This window comes from Lepisosteus oculatus, chromosome 12, assembly GCF_040954835.1.
Source record: "Lepisosteus oculatus isolate fLepOcu1 chromosome 12, fLepOcu1.hap2, whole genome shotgun sequence".
Taxonomy (NCBI): domain Eukaryota; kingdom Metazoa; phylum Chordata; class Actinopteri; order Semionotiformes; family Lepisosteidae; genus Lepisosteus; species Lepisosteus oculatus.
The window spans coordinates 16,710,669-16,733,375 of NC_090707.1; the positions used below are offsets into that span (position 1 = coordinate 16,710,669).

A 22,707-nucleotide genomic window follows, 5' to 3' on the forward strand; every position below is an offset into this window, starting at 1 on the left:
GTTTGATCCTGGGCTCCGTGTGCGCAGGGAGTCGGCTGATACTATAGCACTCCCTTTAACTGAAGCTATTTCCAGGAACAAGTAGCTCACGCAGGTTAATTCCTCAGGGAACACGGAAGCGAAGCTCACCAAGGAGACCCAATACTGAGCACTGAGGTTACTGCGAGTAGCCCTAAAGTATCCTGAAGCTGGGAGGTATGGTGGTGAATGGGAAAGCTGATTGGGTAATTAGCCCTAAGGTCTACGCCTTCTCAAATTGACAGATTGGAGGCTTGTCTCGGGATACAGGAGGCCGATGCAGTAACTTTGACTCTCAAGTGCATTCACATCCTCCACTTCAAGAGACCAGCCTTTTGACTTAGTGACTTTGAAGCTTGGGCTGAGCCACTCAAGATGTGGAGATATCCATCCATGTCTGCTACATTAACAGCTAAAAAGAGGGCAGTCAGACATGTTATATCCACTCCAAATATCATGATTGCGCTATTGGTGACATTATCATTGATTTCTAAAGACTTAACCTTCACATAAAGTGATTTTAGAGGCATCAAGAAATCTTTTCTTGAGCTGGAGCCCATGTCTTTATTGACACTTGTGGTTGTATCCTTGGGGTAGCATCAAAGAGTCAAGTAAAGCTTTATTCCATGCTGAAAAAAGAAGAAAAGAAACAATGTTTCGGCTGTGGAGCCTTCTTTTGGGTTTCACCGAAGAAGGCTCCATAGTCGAAACATTGTGTTTCTTTTCTTCTCTTTTCAGCATGGAATAAACCTTTGCTTGATCCTTTGCAGCCGACACATGCTGTCGTACTGTAGATACCTGCTTGAACTATCAAAGAGTCACCCATGTTTCTGTGTTCCTTAGGTTTTCCACAAATAAGTCCATTACTTTATCACCACACACTGGCTATTTTAAAGACCATTACATTTAATAAACCCTATTTGACCATTTTAAGAGTTATATAGTTTCTGTAAACAAATTAAAAATCTTTATTGAAAAATATAATCTTAAAATACTGCCTTTTTTTCTCATTCACAGGCCAGGCCAAAGAACAGTAGATGATTTAGAAATTATATATGAAGAGCTTTTACATATAAAGGCCTTATCTCATCTTTCCACAACGGTAAGCCCATATTCAGTTACATTTAATACATGTAAATTGCCCTAGTATGATTTTTCAGTCCAGTTCTGTGCTCAGATAATTTTCCTCTTTGCTCCCGGTAGGTAAAGAGGGAGTTAGCAGGGGTGCTGATCTTTGAATCGCATGCGAAGGCAGGAACAGTATGTAAGTAAATCCCTCCAATTTGTTCACCAATTTCTTTCTGAGACGGACTATTTTTGCAATAGGTCACAAGTCTTTCATGTATGCTCATTTTGCAGGAACATTCCTCGTAATTTTTTAGCACTTATTATGACGTCTTCTGTTACCTGCTTTGTTTAAAATTTTAAATATCTGTTTCTCATTACATTCTCCCTGTCATTTTCTGCAAGTTTGTATTCTTTCCTCAAAATGTTGAGGCAAACACTGAAATGTTTTAACACTGATCGCTGCATAAACGATGCAAGTATTGTACCATACGTGATGCCACACTTCAAAGTGGAGTTGTTGGCGTTAAATGGTTTTTGTCTTTAAAATGTTTAGGTGATTTAATTTACAGGAATGCAAGACCGATGACCAGAATTTCAGCACATTATGTCATTATGTCTTTAAAACCTGTGGGTCCATAAGGATCAGCATATCATGTTGTGGGACCTCTGTAGCACACGAGCTGCATATGTGTACTGCACAATAACACACACTAATTACCTTAATTTGCTATGCTGCTGTGATAGAATACTGCTCCTGTGTTTTTTTTCATAGCTCGTTCGTCTCGGCAGTTCAAGACCAGGGTGTGTACGGGCTTTCTTGACCACTGGTTTATTGGTTTTATTTAGTTTATGCTCCTGTGTTTCATTTTCAGTGTTTAACCAGGGAGAAGAAGGGACATCCTGGTATATCATTCTTAAGGGATCTGTCAATGTAGTAATTTATGGCAAGGTAAGGACTTCTCAAATGTTTAATTCCTTTTAGCTGGTTCTGATGAATCAGGTTAACATAATTCTACCCTTAAGTGTAGCATCTCCTCATTGCTGAATTAAACAAGCTATCATATGGTTTTTGAACTTTGTTTTCTTGTAAAGCGTATGAACTGTGCATGTCACCAGATAATGTATGCCATAAAACATGTTGATTCCCAATACTGTTAAACTGGATAATTAAATAATTCATAGCTCTCCAACACTGACTAATGTCTTAAGCAGGAATATGTGGGGAAAATCATCAAATGAGATTTGCATTGATCCTCTCAGTTTGGTAACTTGATAACAAGGCCTTTTTGCAGCAATGGTTTGAGTTTTTGTAGTTTATTACTTTTGAAAGGCCTTGGGTTGAATACAGAAACCTCAGCTTTTCAGCTTACATACAAGCCGTAAGGAAGAAGACAGCTAACTTATGTCACCTTATGATATATTGTGTGTGCTTGTCGTGGTATATTATCTATAATTGTACATTTAATGGCTCTGCTGTTGGCCTTTTTAGACCTATAATAAGATGAAGTAGTTATTAATGACATTTTAATGTCCGAGGCAGTTCATTAGATGTGAAACCCGTGGAGTTCTTATCGGATGAGGCTTGAATAATGCATCTGCGAGTCGAGTACAAGGTGTATTTTCTATCTTCGATTCAACTGCACACCTCTTGCGTTGTCTGGTCCTTCGTCATGTAAGATCCACAGGTGACATACTGTACATCTTTTCACCGCTAACACCCAGAGCAGGGCTGTTAAGGTTCATTAGGAAGCGCCAGAGGGCTGTAACGCAGCGTGGCTCCTGTTTCAGGGTGTGGTGTGCACGCTACACGAGGGAGATGACTTCGGTAAGCTGGCTCTGGTAAACGACGCTCCGCGAGCCGCCTCCATTGTGCTGAGGGAGGATAACTGCCACTTTCTCCGGGTGGATAAAGAGGACTTTAACAGGATTCTGAGGGTAAGTCAGCATCCATCCCTTACAGCTTCACCGAACGGTTTCAGGGACTGAGCAGCACGGAGGCGCTCTGTTTGCGCTGCTGCCCCGCAGTGTGGGGGGCCCTGGGTTCAATTGCAGGCTTTGGGTGCTATCTGTGTGGAGTTTGTATGTTCTCCCTGTGTTTGCGTGCCCAGGAAGCCTCCTGGCTTCTGGGAAAACGGCCTCTGGTGTGAGTGTCTGTTTCTGTGTGTGTGTGCCCTGTGATGGACTGGCGTCCTGTCCAGGACTCCTACTCCCCTGGGGCCCTGCTCTGGATAAAGTGGTTAGAAGATGGTTGGATGGATTTTCAGGGACTGTTATGTCCTGCTGCAAGAAATCCTTGCTGGGATTTATTAAAGCTCCAGAAAATTCTGCCTCATCTGTAGCAACAATGGAGGCTGGTCCGTTAGTAACGAATGGAGGGATGAATATAAACCTTTCTTCCAGGCCTTGAAAAAACTTAATCTCTTCCATATTGTTTAAAAAAGTTTGTTGTCAGTGGCACAAATGAGCTTATGTCGAAATAAGCTTATTTGGTTATCAGGTTATTAGAAGTCTCTGATATAAAATACAACATTAATAATTGGTTCAAAGTGCTTGTACCCTGGGAAGTGCAGGTGTGAAATTCTTTGTAGCAGTCTGAGGTTCAGTTGGTCCTTTATACAAGTTGGTATCAGTCGCCCTCTGCTGGTACAGATGGGATATTGCAACCAAGTTCTGTATCGGCTACCCAATGTGGAAGCACATAAAAACATAAAACAGGAATAATGTTGCAATATGCTTTGAGATTTCATGATTTCAAGGCATTTTAAATGTAAAATGTTCATTATTATTATTGGCTTAATGTATTCTTAATGCAACGTCACACACTGTAAATGCAGAAAAAGGTGAAAATAATGAAGAGAAAAAATTGTTTCACCTTGGAAGAAAATCAATGGGAGCTCTGAAACATCAGGCAAAGCTTAAATTCAGATTTTTTCTTTTTCTGCTATCATATGAATCATATGACTTTGGATTGACAGCACATGATTAGCATTTGATCCTCTGTGTTAAATTGGAAAAGATTGTAATCTGTGTGAGCACCTTCATCAGGTTGTTATCATGTAAATCTCCACTTCTCTTGTAAATCCCTTGGAATCTGCTTACAGGGAAGGTAGGATTTAAGTCAAATGGCTAATAAAAGCTCATCTCCAGTTTAGTGTCACCACTGAGAGCACTGTGTTGAGCTACAGTGCTCTGTACTGCATATGTATTGATATTCAGGTAAAACCCTGAAATGTGATTTTGCATTCTGTATGAGCATTTTTTAATTCTTGACTTAGTCTTTCATATCTCTAAAATTGTTCATTGAAAATATAGTAGTTATTCAAACGATTATTTCTGATATACCAGTGATATTTAATGTGAGATCCTGTATTCATTTTATAATTTCAAATTGTACAGAAAATATTGTGATGCAAAATGAAGTTAATAATAATAATAATTACTTACACTTATATAGCGCTTTTCTGGACACTCCACTCAAACTAATGGGGACTCCCCTCCACCACCACCAATGTGCAGCATCCACCTGGATGATGTGACGGCAGCCATAGTGCGCCAGTACTCTCACCGCAGCTATCAGTGGGGAGGATGCAGCAGTCTACAGGAAATCATAACCATGGCTGTAAAGGACAGGAATCCTTTCGTCTCATCTATCCCATTTGGTTGCTAGCAGCTAATTGATCAGAGGATCATGTCTGAAAGAAGTCGGGTATCAGCTTCAATAACATGGCGGGGTATCTTGTACGAGATTCCCACAATACTTTCTGTCCACTGCTTCGTGATTCACTGCTGGTATGAAGAAAAACAAAGGGTTTTTTTCAGTTCCTTTGAAGATTTTGATTTCCTGAATCAGGCAAAATGTTCCATTCATAATTTCTCTTTTCAAGACTAAAAACTCTTAAGTTAAATGGCTGAGGTGTATTGGGCACATACAGTACAGTGCCTTATAAAAGTATTCAAACTCTTGCACAGTTTTCACATTTTGTTGCTTTAATGCTAGCGGTCAGGACACATGGAAGTAGCAATTAATATGTTTTATATTTTAACCTTCTCATCACATTCCAGAGAAAAAGAAGGAAACTGATAATGAGTATGAAAGAAAAAAGGAAAAGTGATGTTAATGTAATGTATTCAACTCCTTCATTGTGTGTATAAACCTAAATTAATTTTTTACAATAATAGTAGTTCACATGATTTCATACACCTACTGTATCTCTGGAAGAAATGGCAGTGAATTTTAACCATGAAGACCAAAGAGCTTTCCAGACAATTCAAGGGTAAAGCTGTAAAACAGCGCAGATCAGGAGAAGGGTGTATCAACAGTTGTGAGACCCTTACTATGTCTTTCGGCATGGTGAAGCACATCATTACGAAGCAGAAGGAACTCAGACACTGCCTAGAGCAAGTAACGTGTGACCACAAAAGCCCAAGACAAAACTGGAACTTTTGGGAACTGAACATAGAGCATCACCTAGTAACACCACCCCTGTTAAGCTGGCAGCATTGTGTTGTAGTTCAGTACTGTATCTCATCAGACTGAGGACTGGGAAACTTGTCAAGACTGCTGGGAACAGAGACGGAGCAAAGAACTGGCAGATCTTAGAAGAAAACCTGTTTCAGACAACAAAAAAACATTTCAAAAGAACAATTATCCAAAGGACAAGGCCAAAGCTACACTGTAGTGGTTCAACAATAAAAACATTATGTCCTTGAGTGGCATAGTCAGAGTCCTGACTTGAATTCTACTGAGAATCTGTGGAAATACTTGAACACTGCTGTCCATTTGAAATCCCCAAACAACTTAAGAGAGTTTGAGCCAAGAAGAATTCTGGCAAGCAGAACCAGTAATAATTACACCAAGCTGGTGTGCAGAGTTAATAAAGACGTAAACAATATTATCTTTCGTTTTTGCTGGACCTCATCATACCCTTAGAAGTCTTCAGTCTCTGAACATTTTGGTTTTGAAATTGTCGGCATCATTTCATAATTTGGTAAAATGGGACATTATAGGAAGGGTCTGAATTCTAGAATGCAAGGCACTTTTCATGATGTCATTTACGTTTTGAATCATGAGAAGATACATTTTTGATCCTGTCATGTCCTCTCTGACATGTGACATGCTTTGATATGCACTGGGATGAAATGTGCTATATAATCACAAGGCATTATTAATGCCATTACATTTTTAATGCTAAGAAAGTTGTACCCAATACTAGCTTTGTAATGTTTTTATTTTGACAGTATGCCACAATAGTTGATTCCTCTGTGTATATAATGACACACAAGGTTTCAGTCCAGATTGAATTGAGCTCGCTTTCTGTCATCGCCTGCTCACAGTGGATGACAGAGTTTGCTTTCAGGTGTGAGGATAATAAGGGTTGTATGAGCACTGGATTGAAAACCTGAATTACATGATTTATTTTAATTTTGGCAGGATGTTGAAGCCAACACAGTCCGACTGAAAGAACATGAGCAAGATGTCTTGGTTTTGGAGAAAATTTCCACTGGCAGCCGAGTTCTAAATCATGGGAACGCATCATCACAGTACAAGTAAGATGACCCTGACCCCTGTTCCCACAATTCACAAACAGCAGCCTTTGCAAGTGATCAAATTCCTGTTGTAATGTACATATTTCCCAAAACTCAAAACTTCCCAAACTTCAGGTTCTCCAAGCCATAGGCCAAAAATAGAAATGAGATGTACTTTTGTTTCTGAAAGTTAGAAGCATTCAGAACCTAAGCTTTCCCTGCTTGTTTGGAAAGGCAGGACTTGGTGTTTGGACTGCTACAGTAATTGAAAGGTGCCAGCATTAGCTTTAGGGTACCGTTATCAGGGAACGCGGAGGGCCTCAAGCAGTTGTCAAGGCTTAATTGAAACTCTTTTCATTTACCTCACCGGCTTAGTATTAAAAGGTCACGTTAATAGTGATGATCATGAGTTTCTTGTGCAGAGGGCAAACTGGAGTTCATCAGTCCTCTGTAGGTCAGAACCAGTCTGTGAGACATGGCTGACAGGGACACTACTTAATCAACTGTAATGGTTAAAACATGAGTGTCTCCTGGGTGTCAGCTGCACTTCTCCACAGTGAAGTGCCTGCTGTTCACAGTGGGTCATTTCTCTTGCTTTCCCTGCTGTGTTCTTGTATTCTGATGCTTTTAGCCTGTCTGGATTCTACTCTGTTTCAGTATTTAGCTCTGTACAGAGTCAGTTATGATAGAACAATGAAAATGGCTTATGGTACGATCACACAATTCAAACTGTAAAGTAAGGCATTCTCTTCAGAAGTGATCATTTTTCTTCCTTCTTTTTTTTTCCAGGTGGCTTTTGTCTGTCGGTTTTTAATGTAAAGTGTTTTAGTGTAAGGAAGACGGAATGATTCCTGTGAACTGCCTTTAAAAAATGCAGTTAGATTACCTTAGAAAACACTTACAGCATGATAATTAAAATTAAACAAATGCATTGAAGCTGATTTTGTGTTGTTCAATATTATATAGAAGCCCAGTAACTTTATAAAACATGCTAGCTGCGAAAGCTTTGGAACAATTCTGTGACAGGTACACTGTCGTAAAAATTCAGTGAAAATTTAAATCTCCCTCTGTTCCTGTGCCACATGTAAATGCTCAGTTAACACTTTAATTTTGAAGACTTGTTGAATAATACTGTATGTGAAACGATCATTTTCAAAATATTGAATTCATGCGATGAGGTGATTTTGCCTCTTAACGTCCTTAAGTGACTGCAGCTTAAAATCATAATATAAGTTGTACTGTTATTTATCCTTGATTCAAAATTAAAATTAAAAGTCATTAAGCAACATTTTCTCCCAAGTCATTTTAATATGCCAGTTATAAGTCTTATGAAGGGAGAAGAAATTTTTGGCCAGTGCTGTTTAAGTTTATAAGATGGTTTTCGTGTCATGTGTTTATACTTTTCTTTGTACCTCCTCTTCCTAGGTACATGGTGATGTCTGGAACACCAGAGAAGATTCTAGAGCACTTCCTAGAAACCATGCGCTTGGATTCAAATTTCACTGAATCGGGTACAATTGACAGATTTCATTTATTTCCCCAGATACTACAGAAATTAAAATTTTAAGAGCCTTCTTTTTAGGGCATCATATTTGGAGCAGGTCTGATGAATTACAAGATTTTGGGTGAATACTTGTTCTGCAAGGAATGTAGAGTTGGCATTTTCAATTAACCTGTACAGTGGCACAAGCCTTTGTTCTTATACTGTATATTACATCTGATTCTGTACACCTCTGAAAGCCAGTGCTATCTTTCGGGACTTCTTCTCCTTTTGTGAACCTATTCACTGTTGCCTACGTAATCTATTTTTTCTAGGGGGTCATACATCATACATTCGGTCAGTTCTTTTTCAAAATCCAGAAGAGGTGGTAGACATTAATTTCCCTTTTACTCAAATTTTACAATGTTCTTTTTAAGAGGATGTTCAGTCCAGGCGTATTTAGCAGAACAGTGAGGGATACTGCGCATTCATTATACTGTATAGGATCTAAGCAAGTTTCCAGGGATTTGATTTAGTTTCATCCCAGCTTCAACAAGAACAGCCAACGAATTGAATTGGGTAATGGTGAGTCAGTGTACGCTATTAATTGTGGATTCTTTGTTTCTGCAGACCCTGCTCTTGATGACTTTGTTCTGATGCACTGTGTGTTCATACCCAACACCCAGCTGTGTCCCATACTCATGGCTCAATATCCTTTCACAGTTACTGCCACTGTCCTGGAGAGCTGCATGAAAGAGCTCCAGCTGCTAACCTTCACACGTCACTCCAGTTGAATTAATACTTTGTCTTGCTCTAACCATTCAGCCGTTTTCTCCAGCCCCAGAATATTCATTTTCCAGACGAGCATTTTAATTGCCTTTCTGTATCATTTAGATGAGTGGGAAACACATGAATTAAGTGTCTGTGCATTGTGTCACTTTGGGATCACTGCAGTGTAACGTCCCAGAATACTGCGGTTTAGGACACTCTGCAGTTAGAGGCATCAGGGATGAATGAGGTGTCTGTCATCTCTGACCTACCACAGTTATATCTGTGAAAGTCCAGCTCTAGAAAGCCCAGCTGATCATTCTGTGGCTACTGATACTAATCTGGCAAACAGGTATGAAATGAATCCCATAATGTTTGTTTTTGTTTTTTTTAAACTTACTTTAAATAGTAGATTTGTGCAAGAAAAGGGTCAGGCTTAGTTACCACAAAATAACCATTTTTAAAACAAATATTTAAATCTGTTTTAATGATCTCATGATATGAGAGGTTTTTGTTTTTGCTATAAAACATCAATTTATGTATAGCTCCTTATGTATAGTAGATATTAATGATAGCCCATATAATTCCATTTGGTGATTTGACACTGAGTATGTAAAGAAAGAAAACAAACGTTTTAAACTATTGACGTTCCGGATAAATCCATACAGGTGTCAGTGAACAATCCCCAGAGTTTTCTTATGGAAACTCTTGTCAGTCTTTTAAGATCCGCAGTGTGACGATGCGTAGTTTAGGACCCCGTACAGACGGTATGATCAGGAAGTGACTGGAAAAGGGCTACGGGAAAAACACGGTCAGGAATAGAAGGGATGGCGAACAGGGGGCAGTGCCGACAGTGATCAGGTGCAAGGGGGGAGCGCAGGCAAACAAGACTGGGGAACAGTCCAATGTAGGAAATCTGGGGCGCAGTCCAAAATCCAAAAACCAGGGAATCCATCCAAGACAGAACGATTAAAAACAGGAACAGGGACATGGAACAAGGAGATTAAAAATGGAGTGACGAGGCCAGGCGCTCCGAGCTCCAGACTCAGCTGATGGGGAGCCTGTGCCTTCAAGCCGCGGACGTAGGGAACTTGATGCTAGGCGGGCCTCCGGGTGTCCGTCTTCCAATGCAGAGACCCGAGCTTCCAGAGCACCGGGTTTAAATAAAGAACGGAACAAAGGGGCAGGTGAACGTGATAATGAACTTAACACAAAAGGGACGATCGTGACATGCAGTTCTGACAGATTTATCTTCTGAAAATAAATTGGTCAAGATGACCAAATTCTTCCCTCTTCAGCCCTTTGGCTCCGAATTGTTTTTCCTTAGCTGCGCTGCACTTACCATGCCCAGGCCTCCCAGGGCTCGGAGCAGGAGAAGCTGGATTACACTTTCAATAACAAGAGGCGAGTGATCCGGCTGGTCCTGCAGTGGGCGTCTGTGTACGGAGACCACCTCCAGGAGGAGGAGGCAGCTCTGGCTTTCCTAGAGGTCAGTCCTGAACACGGCAGCCTCCTGTTCAACAGCTGGACAGTGACATAGAACCAGGGGACACAAGCTGGAACTCCATTGGAATGCATTTAAACCTGAGAACAGGAAGCACCGCTTTACCCAAAGGGTTGTGGGAGTCTGGAACGAGATCCCCAGCCATGGTGTTGAAGTTGATACCCTGGATTGTGGAAAGAAATGGCTTTATGAGATCTTGGGATCAATTAGCTTCTGACTGCCCATGAGCCTCTTGTTTGTAACCTTTCGTATGTTTAAAATACCTCCACTTATTCTTATCCATGTGCTATTGCAAATTCATTGATTAGGTTATTAGACTGGGTTTAAATAATTGGGTTATTATTTTGTATCAGTTGTCCTTAAAACTCCAGACTCCCCATCTGAAGCTCATAGCTCTAAATGGCCAAAGCCGAAGATGCCAGTTGTGGCTCTGTAATGTGTAAAGCCTGGAAATGCAAATATGTGCATGCCATGTCCCTCCATAACTAGTCAGAACATGTCATTGAAGGCCCAAAATTGTTGGCTTTGATTGTCTTACTATTTTTTAATTTTAAGCATATGGATTTTAATAAATGCAAATGCATGTCTTTTTGTCAGTACCTTCAAGCCTGTGTTTTAGTTGCAAGGCTTGTTTAAAAATATGAATTGAGACAAATAATATAAACAAATTAACATAAAGCATGCTTATTCATTTTACCTCTGCATGCAGTGCATTTAAAAAACACATTGAAATGTGAAATGTGATTCTGCTCATTCTTTTAAAATGATTTACTGCTTTGTATTGCAGTTGTTTAGCAAAGCAGGTTTGAGCCACATCTTATAGCTGATGGCTGTGCTCTGCTTTGTAGGAATTCTATGTGTCCGTGTCAGATGATTCCAGAGTGATCCCAGCTCTGAAGGAACATCTTCCTGAACTGGAAAAGATTGTCAAACAGAAGTAAGTTGAAACACTTTGAAAAGCCAAATGTGTGTACTTCATATGTTCACTACAGTTGTTTTTCAAACTGTCACTGTAGTTTATTGATAAACTACAATTTCTTGATAAACTACAATATAAATATTTTTAAATAAGAATCATTATTCTAAGAATATTGATTATATACTGAACATATATCATATATTATACATATATTATATACTGAACATCTAAACCCTCACCTGCTAAATAAATACTTTGAAATAACGATTGACTTCTTTTGGAGATCAAGTTCAAGCAATGTAATTTCTCAAAATTTTAATTTTATTTTAATGCATTTCAATGAGCCACATTGACAAAGGAGAGTACACTACAAACAGGAACAAATGTAATATTTAACAGTATCTATCATACAAGTTTTTCTTCAGTTTAACTGATAAAATCAGATTGGAAATACGAGGGGCAAATGAAAAAAAATCTGTTATGTTTACAATTCACTTTTGCTTTTTTTAGTATTGTGATTCTGTTAAATATATTATTTATTGTATTAGAGTGTGGTAGTATAATATATACTTTAAAATATTGTACAATGAATTTAGAAGGTGACAGTCTGCATAATTACATTTCAAATAATATTATGTTTTATGGTATTTTTTATTTTAGTACTGAAGAAGCAAAATCCTCACAGAAAAAGGTACTGTATGTATTTCATGCAAATCTGGATCTGTGTCTGTATTCGATGTTTGATTTTTAAGTTGAGCCACTTGTTGATACTGTATCAGAAAATAATTCTAAGCAGTAATGTACTTTAACTTTCATTACCCTATATTAAATATATAGAAAAATCAAATATTTATGAAAATAATGTTATAAAATAGAATATAAAAAATAAAATAAACATTTGCACACCCTTTGCAAACAACAAAAAAGGATGGTTTTCTGATTTAGGAAAACACAAAATTAGATTAGAAAACTGGGAGTAGCTAAACAACAAATTCCTGTTACACAGTACAGTGTCTGAAATAGAAACATTTCTCCGCGTTCCTCTGCCCAACAAGTAAATCATGGAGGTACTGTAGTTACACACAGCAAGTGTGTTGTAAACTGAGAGGGCGGGAGGTGGTACTCTTCTACGGGCTGTCCTGTTGTGTGTGTGTCTGTCTGTGAAGGCTGTTTTCCTGAGTGTGTTCCTGTCAGTGTGTTACTGCGAGCATGCCACTAAGCAGATATGCAAAAATGGCATACAGCAACCACTACTCTGAGACGTACAGCAGGATCTGAGGGAGATTAAAACTAGTTTGTTTTTGTATGTTGTCCATGCCTCGTTGTTTGGTAAGGAACTAATTCCATTTCCGTTTCAGCACAAGGTTCTTCTGCGCCAGTTCAGTATAGGAGACGAAAGGCTTCAGAAGAGACAGCCGATTAAGAGCAATGATGAAAGTAAGCTTATCTAGGAAAATACATGTTTACAAACTTCCCTTCAAGTGTTTCTTTCTCCTGCCTAATTTGGAAAAAGGTACTCATGTTACCCCTGCAAAAAGAATCTTATGAATGGGTTTATTTTTGTTTGTATCTCAGTCCTTGACATACGCAACCACTTCCACCCCTGCACCTTCTGAAGTCTAATCACTGTTGGGTGATTGGATTGGAACCCATGTTGTCAAAGAAACTTGAATACTTGATCAATCCTTACCTTTATCCTAAACCCTAACTCAACTTTAACAAATACCAAAGTGTCATCTTAATCCTAATCCTAGTGTTCATTATAACCTCATGCATAACCTTAATCATAATACCCCTAATCACGTTTACCTTAGCCTGAACCTAGTTTTAACCATAATCCAGTCTTGACTTTACAGATTACTTCTGAATTTAATGACAACCTCTCTTTTATTAATTGTAAAATCTGAACCTAATGATAAAACCTTCACTTTACAATTGTAATCATAATCCTGAATCAAATCCTAATAATCAAATCCTAATAATCAAATCCTAATAATAACTATAGTAACTTTAAATACCCAACCCTAATCTTAACACTAATCCTAAATACTATATTTCCCAAGGGGTACCCACATCTGTAATTGGAGCCCCTAATCCTAACACTCTCTCTAACCTCAACTCGCATGTTACAGTTAACTTCAACTTAAATGCTCATTTATACAGGAGACCATAGCACTGGAGCAATCTGATTGGCCACCAGGTATTTAAACCCCCAAGTTTCCATCTGTAAATCCAGAGCCCTAATCATCTACTTCCATTAAGCCTTCACGCTCCTCTCTGAACTTTTAACAGTGATTTTTTCCATAGCCCTCCCTGTAACCCTAGTCTTACTCCTAATGCAACTGTAACTGTTGTAATGTGTACTGTATGTTTTTACCTTACGTGCGAGAAGATTGATCTGTATCCTCTGTTTGCAGTCCTGTTTAAAGTGTACTGCATTGATCACACCTACACCACTATCCGGGTGTCTGTGGCGGCGTCAGTGAAGGAGGTGATCAGTGCAGTGGCGGACAAGCTGGGCTCAGGCGAGGAGCTCATCCTAGTCCATGTCAACTCTGCAGGAGGTGAGCATGGCAAATCAACTCATATTTTCTTTACAGCAGTGAAGAGCAATGAAGGTGTCCTCTGGGTGCTCTGGTTTACTCCAGCAGTCTCAAGACATCCTGGTAGGTTAATTGGCTTCTGGGAAAACTGGCCCTGATGTGAGTGTGTGTTTGTGTCTGTGTACCGTGTGATGCACTTGCGTCCCATCCAGGTTGTACCCTGACTTGCTCCCGTTGCTTGCCAGGATAGATTCTGGCACCCCAGCAACCCTGTATTGGATAAAGCAGTTAGAAAATGGACAAATGAATCAAATAAAGAGTTATCGTACCTTCAATAAACATGGTCAATTAAGTAGAGATAGGTGTACTTCTGAACTGTTTCATTCATGTTAACGACACACTGCAGTGGGTGTCTCGCTATTAGATGGTGGAACTTTAGATGTGGTGTGACGCGCAAATGAAGATTGTCTCTTAGCATGTCTTTCATTACTGTTTTTACATTTCTTTCATTTCACTGGGAATAACAACAACCAAGAAGTAAGTGTACTGAAAGGGTCATGGAGGGTTTTAGTCACAGTGTGGCTTAACCGTTTGGTTGAGGGCCAGCCCCCTTGCCAGAGGACGAGGAGGCTGGGGACCCCCATGCAGAGTGAGGAGTGACCAAGGGGCAGCCGCAAAGGTGGAGATGGGGTGGAAGTGGGAGACAGAAAACCGTACGTGTGGGAAAGAAGGGGATCATGTACAGTTTTTATAGTGTTTGAGGAGATGAAATGACATCAGGAGTGATTACGAATTACTAACAACCGAGTCTGATTGAATTTGACCATTGTCATCCCTCCCGAATGTTCGTTATAAACTCCATTTGTAACTATAACAATCATAACTAGCACGAGACTGATCTCTCCAGATAGCAGGGGCCTCGCGATCCAGGAGCCCAGGTGTGATGATCAAGGAGTCTGTGTTTCAGGTGCCATCTTTTTGAGGAGACATTGCACTAATGTTCTGATTACTTGACCATTAAAAATCACACTTTTAAAACATGGATGTTAGCCCAGGTTTCCTGATTAAATTGCACTGGGTTTGCATAATCTGGCGTTCCTCAAGTGTCCCTTTAACCTGTCCATTTCAGTGGATTCCCACTTCTCAACCTTACTTGTTGTGGGTGGAGCTCCTGGTGCAAAATGCTGCCTCATGTCACCCAGGTGGAAACAGCAGTTCAGTGGTAGATGATGACGCTTGTCTGCACAGTGCTGTGTCTTTCACTCTATTCGCATGCAAACTTTGTCACCCAGGACACTGATGTCCTCATGCTTGCTTTTTGCTGTGATGATACAAGATGTGAAACTCAATAACTAAACCTTACTGCTGAAAAAAAGTATCATTTCATTAATAACAAAAATAAATTTTGGCACAGTCCTCAATTCCATCCACATCTGAAAATGACAGTCCTGAAGGGTATAGAAGTTGTCCATAATAAAAGTCTAGTGCTAAAAACATCTGCTATGGCAAATTTGTCTGAATCGCCTACAAGAAAGAGAGCACCATCATGGACAAGGCACAGTAACACTGCTTTTGTGAAATATGGACTCACTAATTGTGTGAACATGAACTATGATCCTGAGTTCCAGAGTGTTATTTACTGAGAGGGGCTTGGAGATGAGAGATTTAAAATTGTCAAGGATGAAAAGGCATTCAGAACACAGGGAACTCGTGAATAAGCCTCTTCAATACTTTCAAATGGAGCAATAACACTATTGGGACAAGTTTTTAGGAGGCAAAACTCTGGAAATTTAAATTCCTTGAAATACCCTGTAATAATGCTGATTCCCTTTAAGATACCCAGGAGCCCTTCTGTCTTTGAAACTGTTCATAAAATCCCCAAGGCTCATGCTGGTGATTTTGTGCAGTCCTTTTAAAAAGCTTTCATTCCTTTTACCAGCGCTAACGGGCACGCTAACATGTCGTTAAAATCTGTTTTAGTTCAAGCACCTAAACATCCACAGAGTTGTTGAGTGTGTATTGAATGTTGTTTAGCTGTATGTATTTTTATAAAAAAAAATATGAAAATGAAATGCTAATATTTCACATTAGAGGGCGATAATGTTGAAAAAAGGGGCACTATAAATGACTTTGGAACAAGTAATAGGTTTATTCCATAGTGAAAAGAGAAGAAAGGAAACACAACCTTTCGGCTGTGGAGCCTTCTTCAGGTGTTAACCTATTACTTGTTCCTTTGCAGCCTACGCATGCTGTTGCAGCTACCCACCTGAACTACTTAAGTTACTTTTTGTCTAGAAAATCATGGTAAACAAAGTTCATCAACAATTTCATTATCAATTTTAACTTCAGCGAAACTTGTGGAACCTTGTGTATGCAACTGTCCTATACTGGAGACTCTGTGGTAGATAAATCTGTACTGTATTTGCTATGTCCAAATTATTATTATTTTTAATTGTTGTCGTAGCATTAGTTGGTGATCAAATTAGTTGCATTGGTGATCTTATGGTGTGGCTTATTTTCTGTTCTTACAGACAAAGTGGTGCTGAAACCCAACGACATTTCAGTGTTTACAACCCTCAGCATCAATGGACGTCTGTTTGTCTGCCCAAGGGACCAGTTTGATTCACTGGTGTGTATCTCTGCCTTAAAGAAAAGCATCTCCCAGCTCATTCTCACTTATAAATGTGCTTTTGTATCCTCTCCGAGCTGCATTTGATGAGTGTCTCTGACAATACTGGAGAAATGGGTCCTAATTTAAACACATTTAAGGGGTTGTAAAATTATGCTAATGTTTGTTCACAGTAATTGTAATGTTTCACTTCAGGTGCTTAAACTACTCTGCCCAAAGCATTGGCCTCCAGATATTTGCACAAATAATATGGTTTTCATAAGCATGTATCATTAGAAACGTATGTTTTTCAGCTATTGTATATAGATGCAAACATGGTGTAGAAGAGAAGCTTCCTGAAACAGACTGCATTTGGAAGTGATAATGATCTATATGATAATATAATTACCTCACTGGAAAAGAGGCTTTTGGCTGTGACAAAATACCCAGATGTGGTATATCAGGAATCCCCAGCATAAGGCCTACTGATGGTCCTGAGGCTGCCACTTGGACATTTTGCAGTGTTAGACATATTCAGAAATATGTAGAAATATGTAAACCGATGCAGAAAATAAATATGTAACACACCCTGGCATTAAAGATTAAATCTGCTTTTTCCATAACTTTTCAACAGCATCATTAGTGCACAAACAAAATGCTCCACAGCCAGGGTATTCATGACAATTTCTCAAAAAGCTGATGTGAAACTAGCGTAATAGTTTTCAAGGTTTTTTTAAAAACAACTTGTGACAGTAAATGTATGCGTATTATTATCTTTATTAAGACCAAACTGCAGCATGTCCACATGTGCGCACTAACTGCTATAGCCTGCCACAAAGTGGCTTCTGGGAGGCTAGAGTCCAGTGGGCCATCTGTTTGAGACTCCTGCACCAAATCATTACTTCGTTCACAATGCATAGAAAGGAGACATGCAGTAAAACTGTGGTGCTATTGGTGAATGGGAAGTAAAGAAGTCTAATCTGCATTTAGTAAATTAGTGGCTTACAATATTTTTCTTTACTTTGTGAGTGAATTATTTTCCTCGACTGTTGTGTTGTTCTTGAATAACGACGTCAGAATATCTGTGAAGGAGCAAGTAAAGGTTTATTCCCTGCTGAAAAGAGAAGAAAAGACGCACAACGTTTCGGCTGTGGAGCCTTCTTCGGGTGTGTATTTCGACACCCAAAGAAGGCTCCACAGCCGAAACGTTGTTTTTTCTTTTCTTCTCTTTTCAGCATGGAATAAACCTATACGTGTTTCTTTGCAGCCTACATATGCTGACGCAGCTACTTAATTGAACTACTGTATGTCAGAATATCTGTTTTCTTTGGAGGAAAACAAACACATCAATTGAAATCTGTACCTTTCACTGCAGGCTCCATTACCAGAGCAGGAAGGTCCATCTACAGGATCCATTGGAACCTTTGAGCTGATGAGTTCCAAAGACCTGGCTTACCAAATGACAGTATATGACTGGGAGCTGTTCAACTGTGTGCATGAGGTACAATCGAACTGTAGCAAACACAGACTGTGCAAAACCACACAAGACTACTGGCTTTAAAGAAAAACTTACAGAACACAGAATTACATGGTTATGACAATTTCTCCAATATCAGACCTCACAAAACTAGTGATTATTATACCAGCCCTTTTTCCTCAGAAATGAATTTAAAGCAATGAAGAGAAAACTTCTTTGTCTGTTTCATTTTCTTACACAATCTTGGAATGTATCTTTTAATTTCTTAAAAGCGTTTGTTTACTTTCAAAAGCATCATGCAATACATTATATCTTACAGTTTTTAATGCATTGAGGTGTGTTCTGTTAATTACATACATAAAAAGGAAGAGGGTAACATGTTGGCGCAGAGGTTAGCCCTGCTGCCTCGCAGCGCTGGGGCCCTGGGTTCGATTCCTGGGGTGCTATCTGTAGGGAGTTTGTATGGTCTCTCCTTGTACACCTGGTTTCCTCCAGGTGATCCAGTTTCCTCCCAGAGTCTAAAGACATACTGGTAGTCCACACCCATGATACAGTACTTTCTGGAGTGCTAGATTTGCACTTTGAACTTTCACAATTTTAGGAATAGCTGCATATTAACCTCTGGAGCAAAGAGAAAGTAATCTGTTGTCCATCAGTGTTTTACAAGCTACACGCTTTTTTTTCTGCTGTTAACAAGCATGTAATACGCATATTAAAGTGTAGTTTCGTTATGCCAGTTGCATTTGTTGTTCAACAGCACGAGCTGATATATCACACATTTGGAAGACAACATTTCAAGAAGACTACGGCCAACTTGGACCTATTCCTGAGGAGATTCAATGAGCTTCAGCTGTGGGTAGTCACAGAGATCTGTCTGTGCTCCCAGCTGAGCAAGCGAGTTCAGCTGCTCAAGAAATTCATAAAGATAGCTGCTCAGTAAGTACATACTGTCCGAGCAATTGTCTGGAGGTTTCACATGCACCACTCGTTTATCTTACAGTCTGGGACTTGTGGAAATGGATACTTTGACAAACTATGGACTATACAGAAACAGACAACACAAGTTCTTGAAGCAAAACTTAAACACTATAAGAAAATTCTGTATTGCAGCTATCAACTTTATGTTTCTCAGTTCTCTTAAAGGATAACTGCAGTCCCAATTTCTAAAACTGGTTATTAAATCTCGGTTAAATCTCGGTAACAAAATAAGTTAATTGACAGCATAGAAGAATTTTACATTTTTCGAATTAAGCACAAAATCGTGAACTTTGTGAATGTACTGTAATTTGCCATGTTGTTTCACACCCCTGGTCTCGCCACGGGTGAATTGTGACGTGACGTGGCCCTTCCTGCTCACTAGTCACTGTAATGACTGATGTAATGTGATGTACGAGCGAATAAGTACAGGTTGTGCATGCAGAGTTAACGAGTAAGTTCTATATTCCAGAACAATATTTCTATTGAATTAAAGAGACGTGTTCACAAGCCTGCTTGTTTACAGTGTAACAAGGCTGCAACACGTCACTGGAAGTTTTGTTGCCTCGTTCTGAATCGCAGAACATGGTACTGCGCATACCTGGAAATTTTGTCTGTTTTGTGATGATAATTGGAAGTTTTACAAGTTACTGTGTACATTTTACTTTCATTGTGATTTGAAAAGCACTCATTAATGCTGATTTTTTCTAACCCCAAAGTATAAAAATTGTGTTGTATTTCCCCTTTAAACTCACATAAATACTTGATTTGGTTCCATTTTCTCACTTATATAAGCTGAAGTAATGTAATTTGCCATAATGACATAGTGTCCATTGCCATATAAACCAGGAACTGAAAGGTTAATTTTCTCCATTGTTTCAGCTGCAAGGAATATAGAAACTTGAACTCTTTCTTTGCCATCATCATGGGTCTGAGCAACCCAGCAGCCAGCAGACTCAGTCAGACGTGGGAGGTGGGTCTTATTTTGCTACCTGAGCTTAAGATGGACAGACGCTAATCAGTGTGAAAGACTAATATGCCTCTCATTTTCATTTGTCATTTGCAGAAACTTCCGAGCAAATTTAAAAAGTTCTACTCAGAATTCGAAAGTTTAATGGTGAGTTGAAATGTTGCATGCTCCACGACATTCATTTTTCATTATTTCACATGCAAACACAACAGACTTTCTTCATGTGTAGCAAGTAGAGTGGACAATGCTGTTTTAAATGTTCGATTTTTTCAGGGTTTGAGTGGCAAAGGACAAAATATTAATATAAGTTGGACTTTGACCTTCTCAGGATTAGACTTCTGTAGTGGTCTCCAATCTTTTTAAACACTTTTAAAATCTAAATTGAACAGAAAATCAGCCATTAAAAACCACTATTTCCTCATAAACCCTGAACTGTGTTCCAATGCATAACACTCACCTTTCAGTGTGACACCTGAAGTGCACATTATCTGAGAGTGCTTTGATGTCTGGGTGTAGTTTGAGATGGCCTATCTCATGCAGTTCATCAGGGGAGCATTTGTAAGGTAAATGCAGTATTTGGGCTTGATTTTTATTTGTGAAAAAGCTACCAGATGTGGAACCAAAGCAGACCTCCGCAATCAGTGCACAAGATGACACAGAATGGTCATTTTCTCTGTTTACAAGTCCCCAAAAGTCTTTGTAAAAAAAGTTTGCATGGTGACAATCTCCATGTCAAGCCTACGGTTTTGTGTCACCAATGTAATTATACTGTCAGGTCTCCAAATGTCGTCCTGAAGAAAAGGTTTGGAGATAAAAATGATGACTTGTTCCATCTTCTCTAACTAAATTGTCCTGTTGAATTCCCTTTCCAGTTTGTTCTGGTCACAGAATATTTTTGAATGCAACCCTTTCTGTTTGACATTTTGGGAAGTAGTGTCACGTCATTCTTTAACTGTGAAGACCACAGACTCCGTATCAGCTTGAACACTTTCACTGCTTGGTCATGTGTGACAAGTCTCTGTCCTTCCCTATACAGTATTTGCAATTGATCTCATTCATGTTTGCAATTATGTCTGGTTAGAAAAGTCTAGCACCCACGCATCTGACCACTTGTTACACAACTCATTTCTTGAGTTTTACAAGGGGACAATTTCAGGCATTAGATCTTAAAATCTCAAAACACTTTGCCTTGACATGATCACCTCATTTCTCCATGAAGGATTGGGTAGCATCAAACTCCTTGAGTAACAATTTGAATGTCACAAATTGAGTTGACGATCTTGACAACATGTCAGAAGTCAATAATCTTACTTGCAATTACTGGTTTGTTGACAGTGGTAACTGGCAAAGGAGGGGAATTCAGGATTAATTCTGCCAACTGAAATAAATTCTGCATTGACACCTAGTATTGCTGATGCACCATCAGTTGTGATTGAAATCAGTTTCTCCATTGGAAAGCTTTTCCTAGTCGCATGCATTTTAAATTTGTTGTAGATTGGATTTTGGAAATTTGTTGGATTTTGACAAGACACGTCCTCGGACAACCTTTCTACCCTTCTGGCAACTGTTGAAGAGCCAAGCAGCACGCTCTCTATAGTTGTCATGATTTCATCTTTGTTTTTTAAGTCTCTGACCTAAAAAAACATCGCTTGCTTAATAACGTCTCCATCAGTGAATGATTTCCTGTGTTTCACCAGTCCATGGCTACTGCAAAACGACACCTCTGTGTTGGGCTTGCCTTTTGACAGACGTTTAGAAAAGTGAATTTAAAATGTCCTTTAACTGCTCAACATTACTTGTCCAAATCTGTTTTTGCATGGAGTCAAGATGCAGTTCAAAATAGCTAATTTTTCTCAAGGCTACGCTCTGGTAGCAAATGCTTCTGTCTTTGAAACTGGTGAAAGGAAATTAGCTTTCCCAGTTTGGGAATAAATGTATGTTTTTACCCTCTTTTTTGATGGTCCTGGCTCCTCTTTCATTATCTTTGCTTTACAAAATGAATCCTTAAAAAATGGGAAAAAAATCAAAACCAAAATCCTAGCTAATTCCACGCGTTGGGTCATATTTTGACGACAACAGTGACCCGTATAGTGACTCCGTCACAGATGGGTAGTCGGTTAGTTTAAAATATAGCAATTTGTCATCTAAAGAAATTGTCATTTCAGACAGTTTTTTTTTAATGTTTGAAAGAAATTGTTTTAAAAATGTACAGTTTATCCACAATCCAGTCTCCATAGTAGCTTCCTTCATGATACAGGCTGTCGGTAGGATCTTGCTTGGGGTCTTGTCTGTGCTAGTTTATGATGCTATCGCCATGTCAACTGTCTTCCCAGGATCCATCCAGAAACCATAGAGCGTATAGGCTGACTGTGGCCAAGCTAGACCCTCCTATCATTCCCTTCATGCCTTTACTCATGAAAGGTAAGATGCTGGTGTCAAAGGTCACTTGCACTATAATACTACCATGCCTTGCCACACATTCATGGAATCTTATAACTTTTTTATAAGAGGAAAGGATACAGTATATAAAGAATATATAAAAGGTGTTTTGGAATGACTCTTAGCATATACAGAGACATACGTGCTTCAGAAGGATAGCAAAAATGTTCGGAGTAGTTGGCAAAAGAATGGAATTAATACTTCATGTCCGTAAAACTTGTGGCTTGTAAATTTCATGCACCCACTTAATTTGGTAATGTATTTTGCAGTTCTTAAAAACATCTGCATCTTTTTACCCAAGTATCAAATTTAAATATCACAACGTTTTTTATACTGTATATAAACCATCAGAGTACCTTATCGTCCATCTAATAGATTTTTTGGCTTAGTTCCTAACAGATCTTTCTTTTTT

At 39.1% G+C, this 22,707-nt stretch overlaps 1 protein-coding gene across 7 annotated transcripts in view; it reads left to right on the top strand.

Moving 5' to 3' along the window:
* rapgef4a (Rap guanine nucleotide exchange factor 4a) overlaps positions 1-22,707 on the top strand; it is a 68,614-nt gene that overhangs the window by 43,074 nt on the left and 2,833 nt on the right. For all 7 annotated transcript variants that reach the window (XM_006636589.3, XM_015359068.2, XM_015359064.2 and 4 more), the window contains 18 exons: positions 1,036-1,120; positions 1,222-1,282; positions 1,959-2,035; positions 2,875-3,021; positions 6,518-6,633; positions 8,038-8,123; positions 8,723-8,801; positions 10,199-10,349; positions 11,213-11,301; positions 11,944-11,974; positions 12,642-12,720; positions 13,701-13,847; positions 16,358-16,455; positions 17,810-17,935; positions 18,669-18,847; positions 19,769-19,859; positions 19,953-20,003; positions 22,190-22,277. In XM_006636589.3, coding sequence (XP_006636652.2) covers positions 1,036-1,120; positions 1,222-1,282; positions 1,959-2,035; positions 2,875-3,021; positions 6,518-6,633; positions 8,038-8,123; positions 8,723-8,801; positions 10,199-10,349; positions 11,213-11,301; positions 11,944-11,974; positions 12,642-12,720; positions 13,701-13,847; positions 16,358-16,455; positions 17,810-17,935; positions 18,669-18,847; positions 19,769-19,859; positions 19,953-20,003; positions 22,190-22,277 — 1,781 coding nt within the window. The remainder of the gene's footprint in view (positions 1-1,035; positions 1,121-1,221; positions 1,283-1,958; positions 2,036-2,874; positions 3,022-6,517; positions 6,634-8,037; positions 8,124-8,722; positions 8,802-10,198; positions 10,350-11,212; positions 11,302-11,943; positions 11,975-12,641; positions 12,721-13,700; positions 13,848-16,357; positions 16,456-17,809; positions 17,936-18,668; positions 18,848-19,768; positions 19,860-19,952; positions 20,004-22,189; positions 22,278-22,707) is intronic.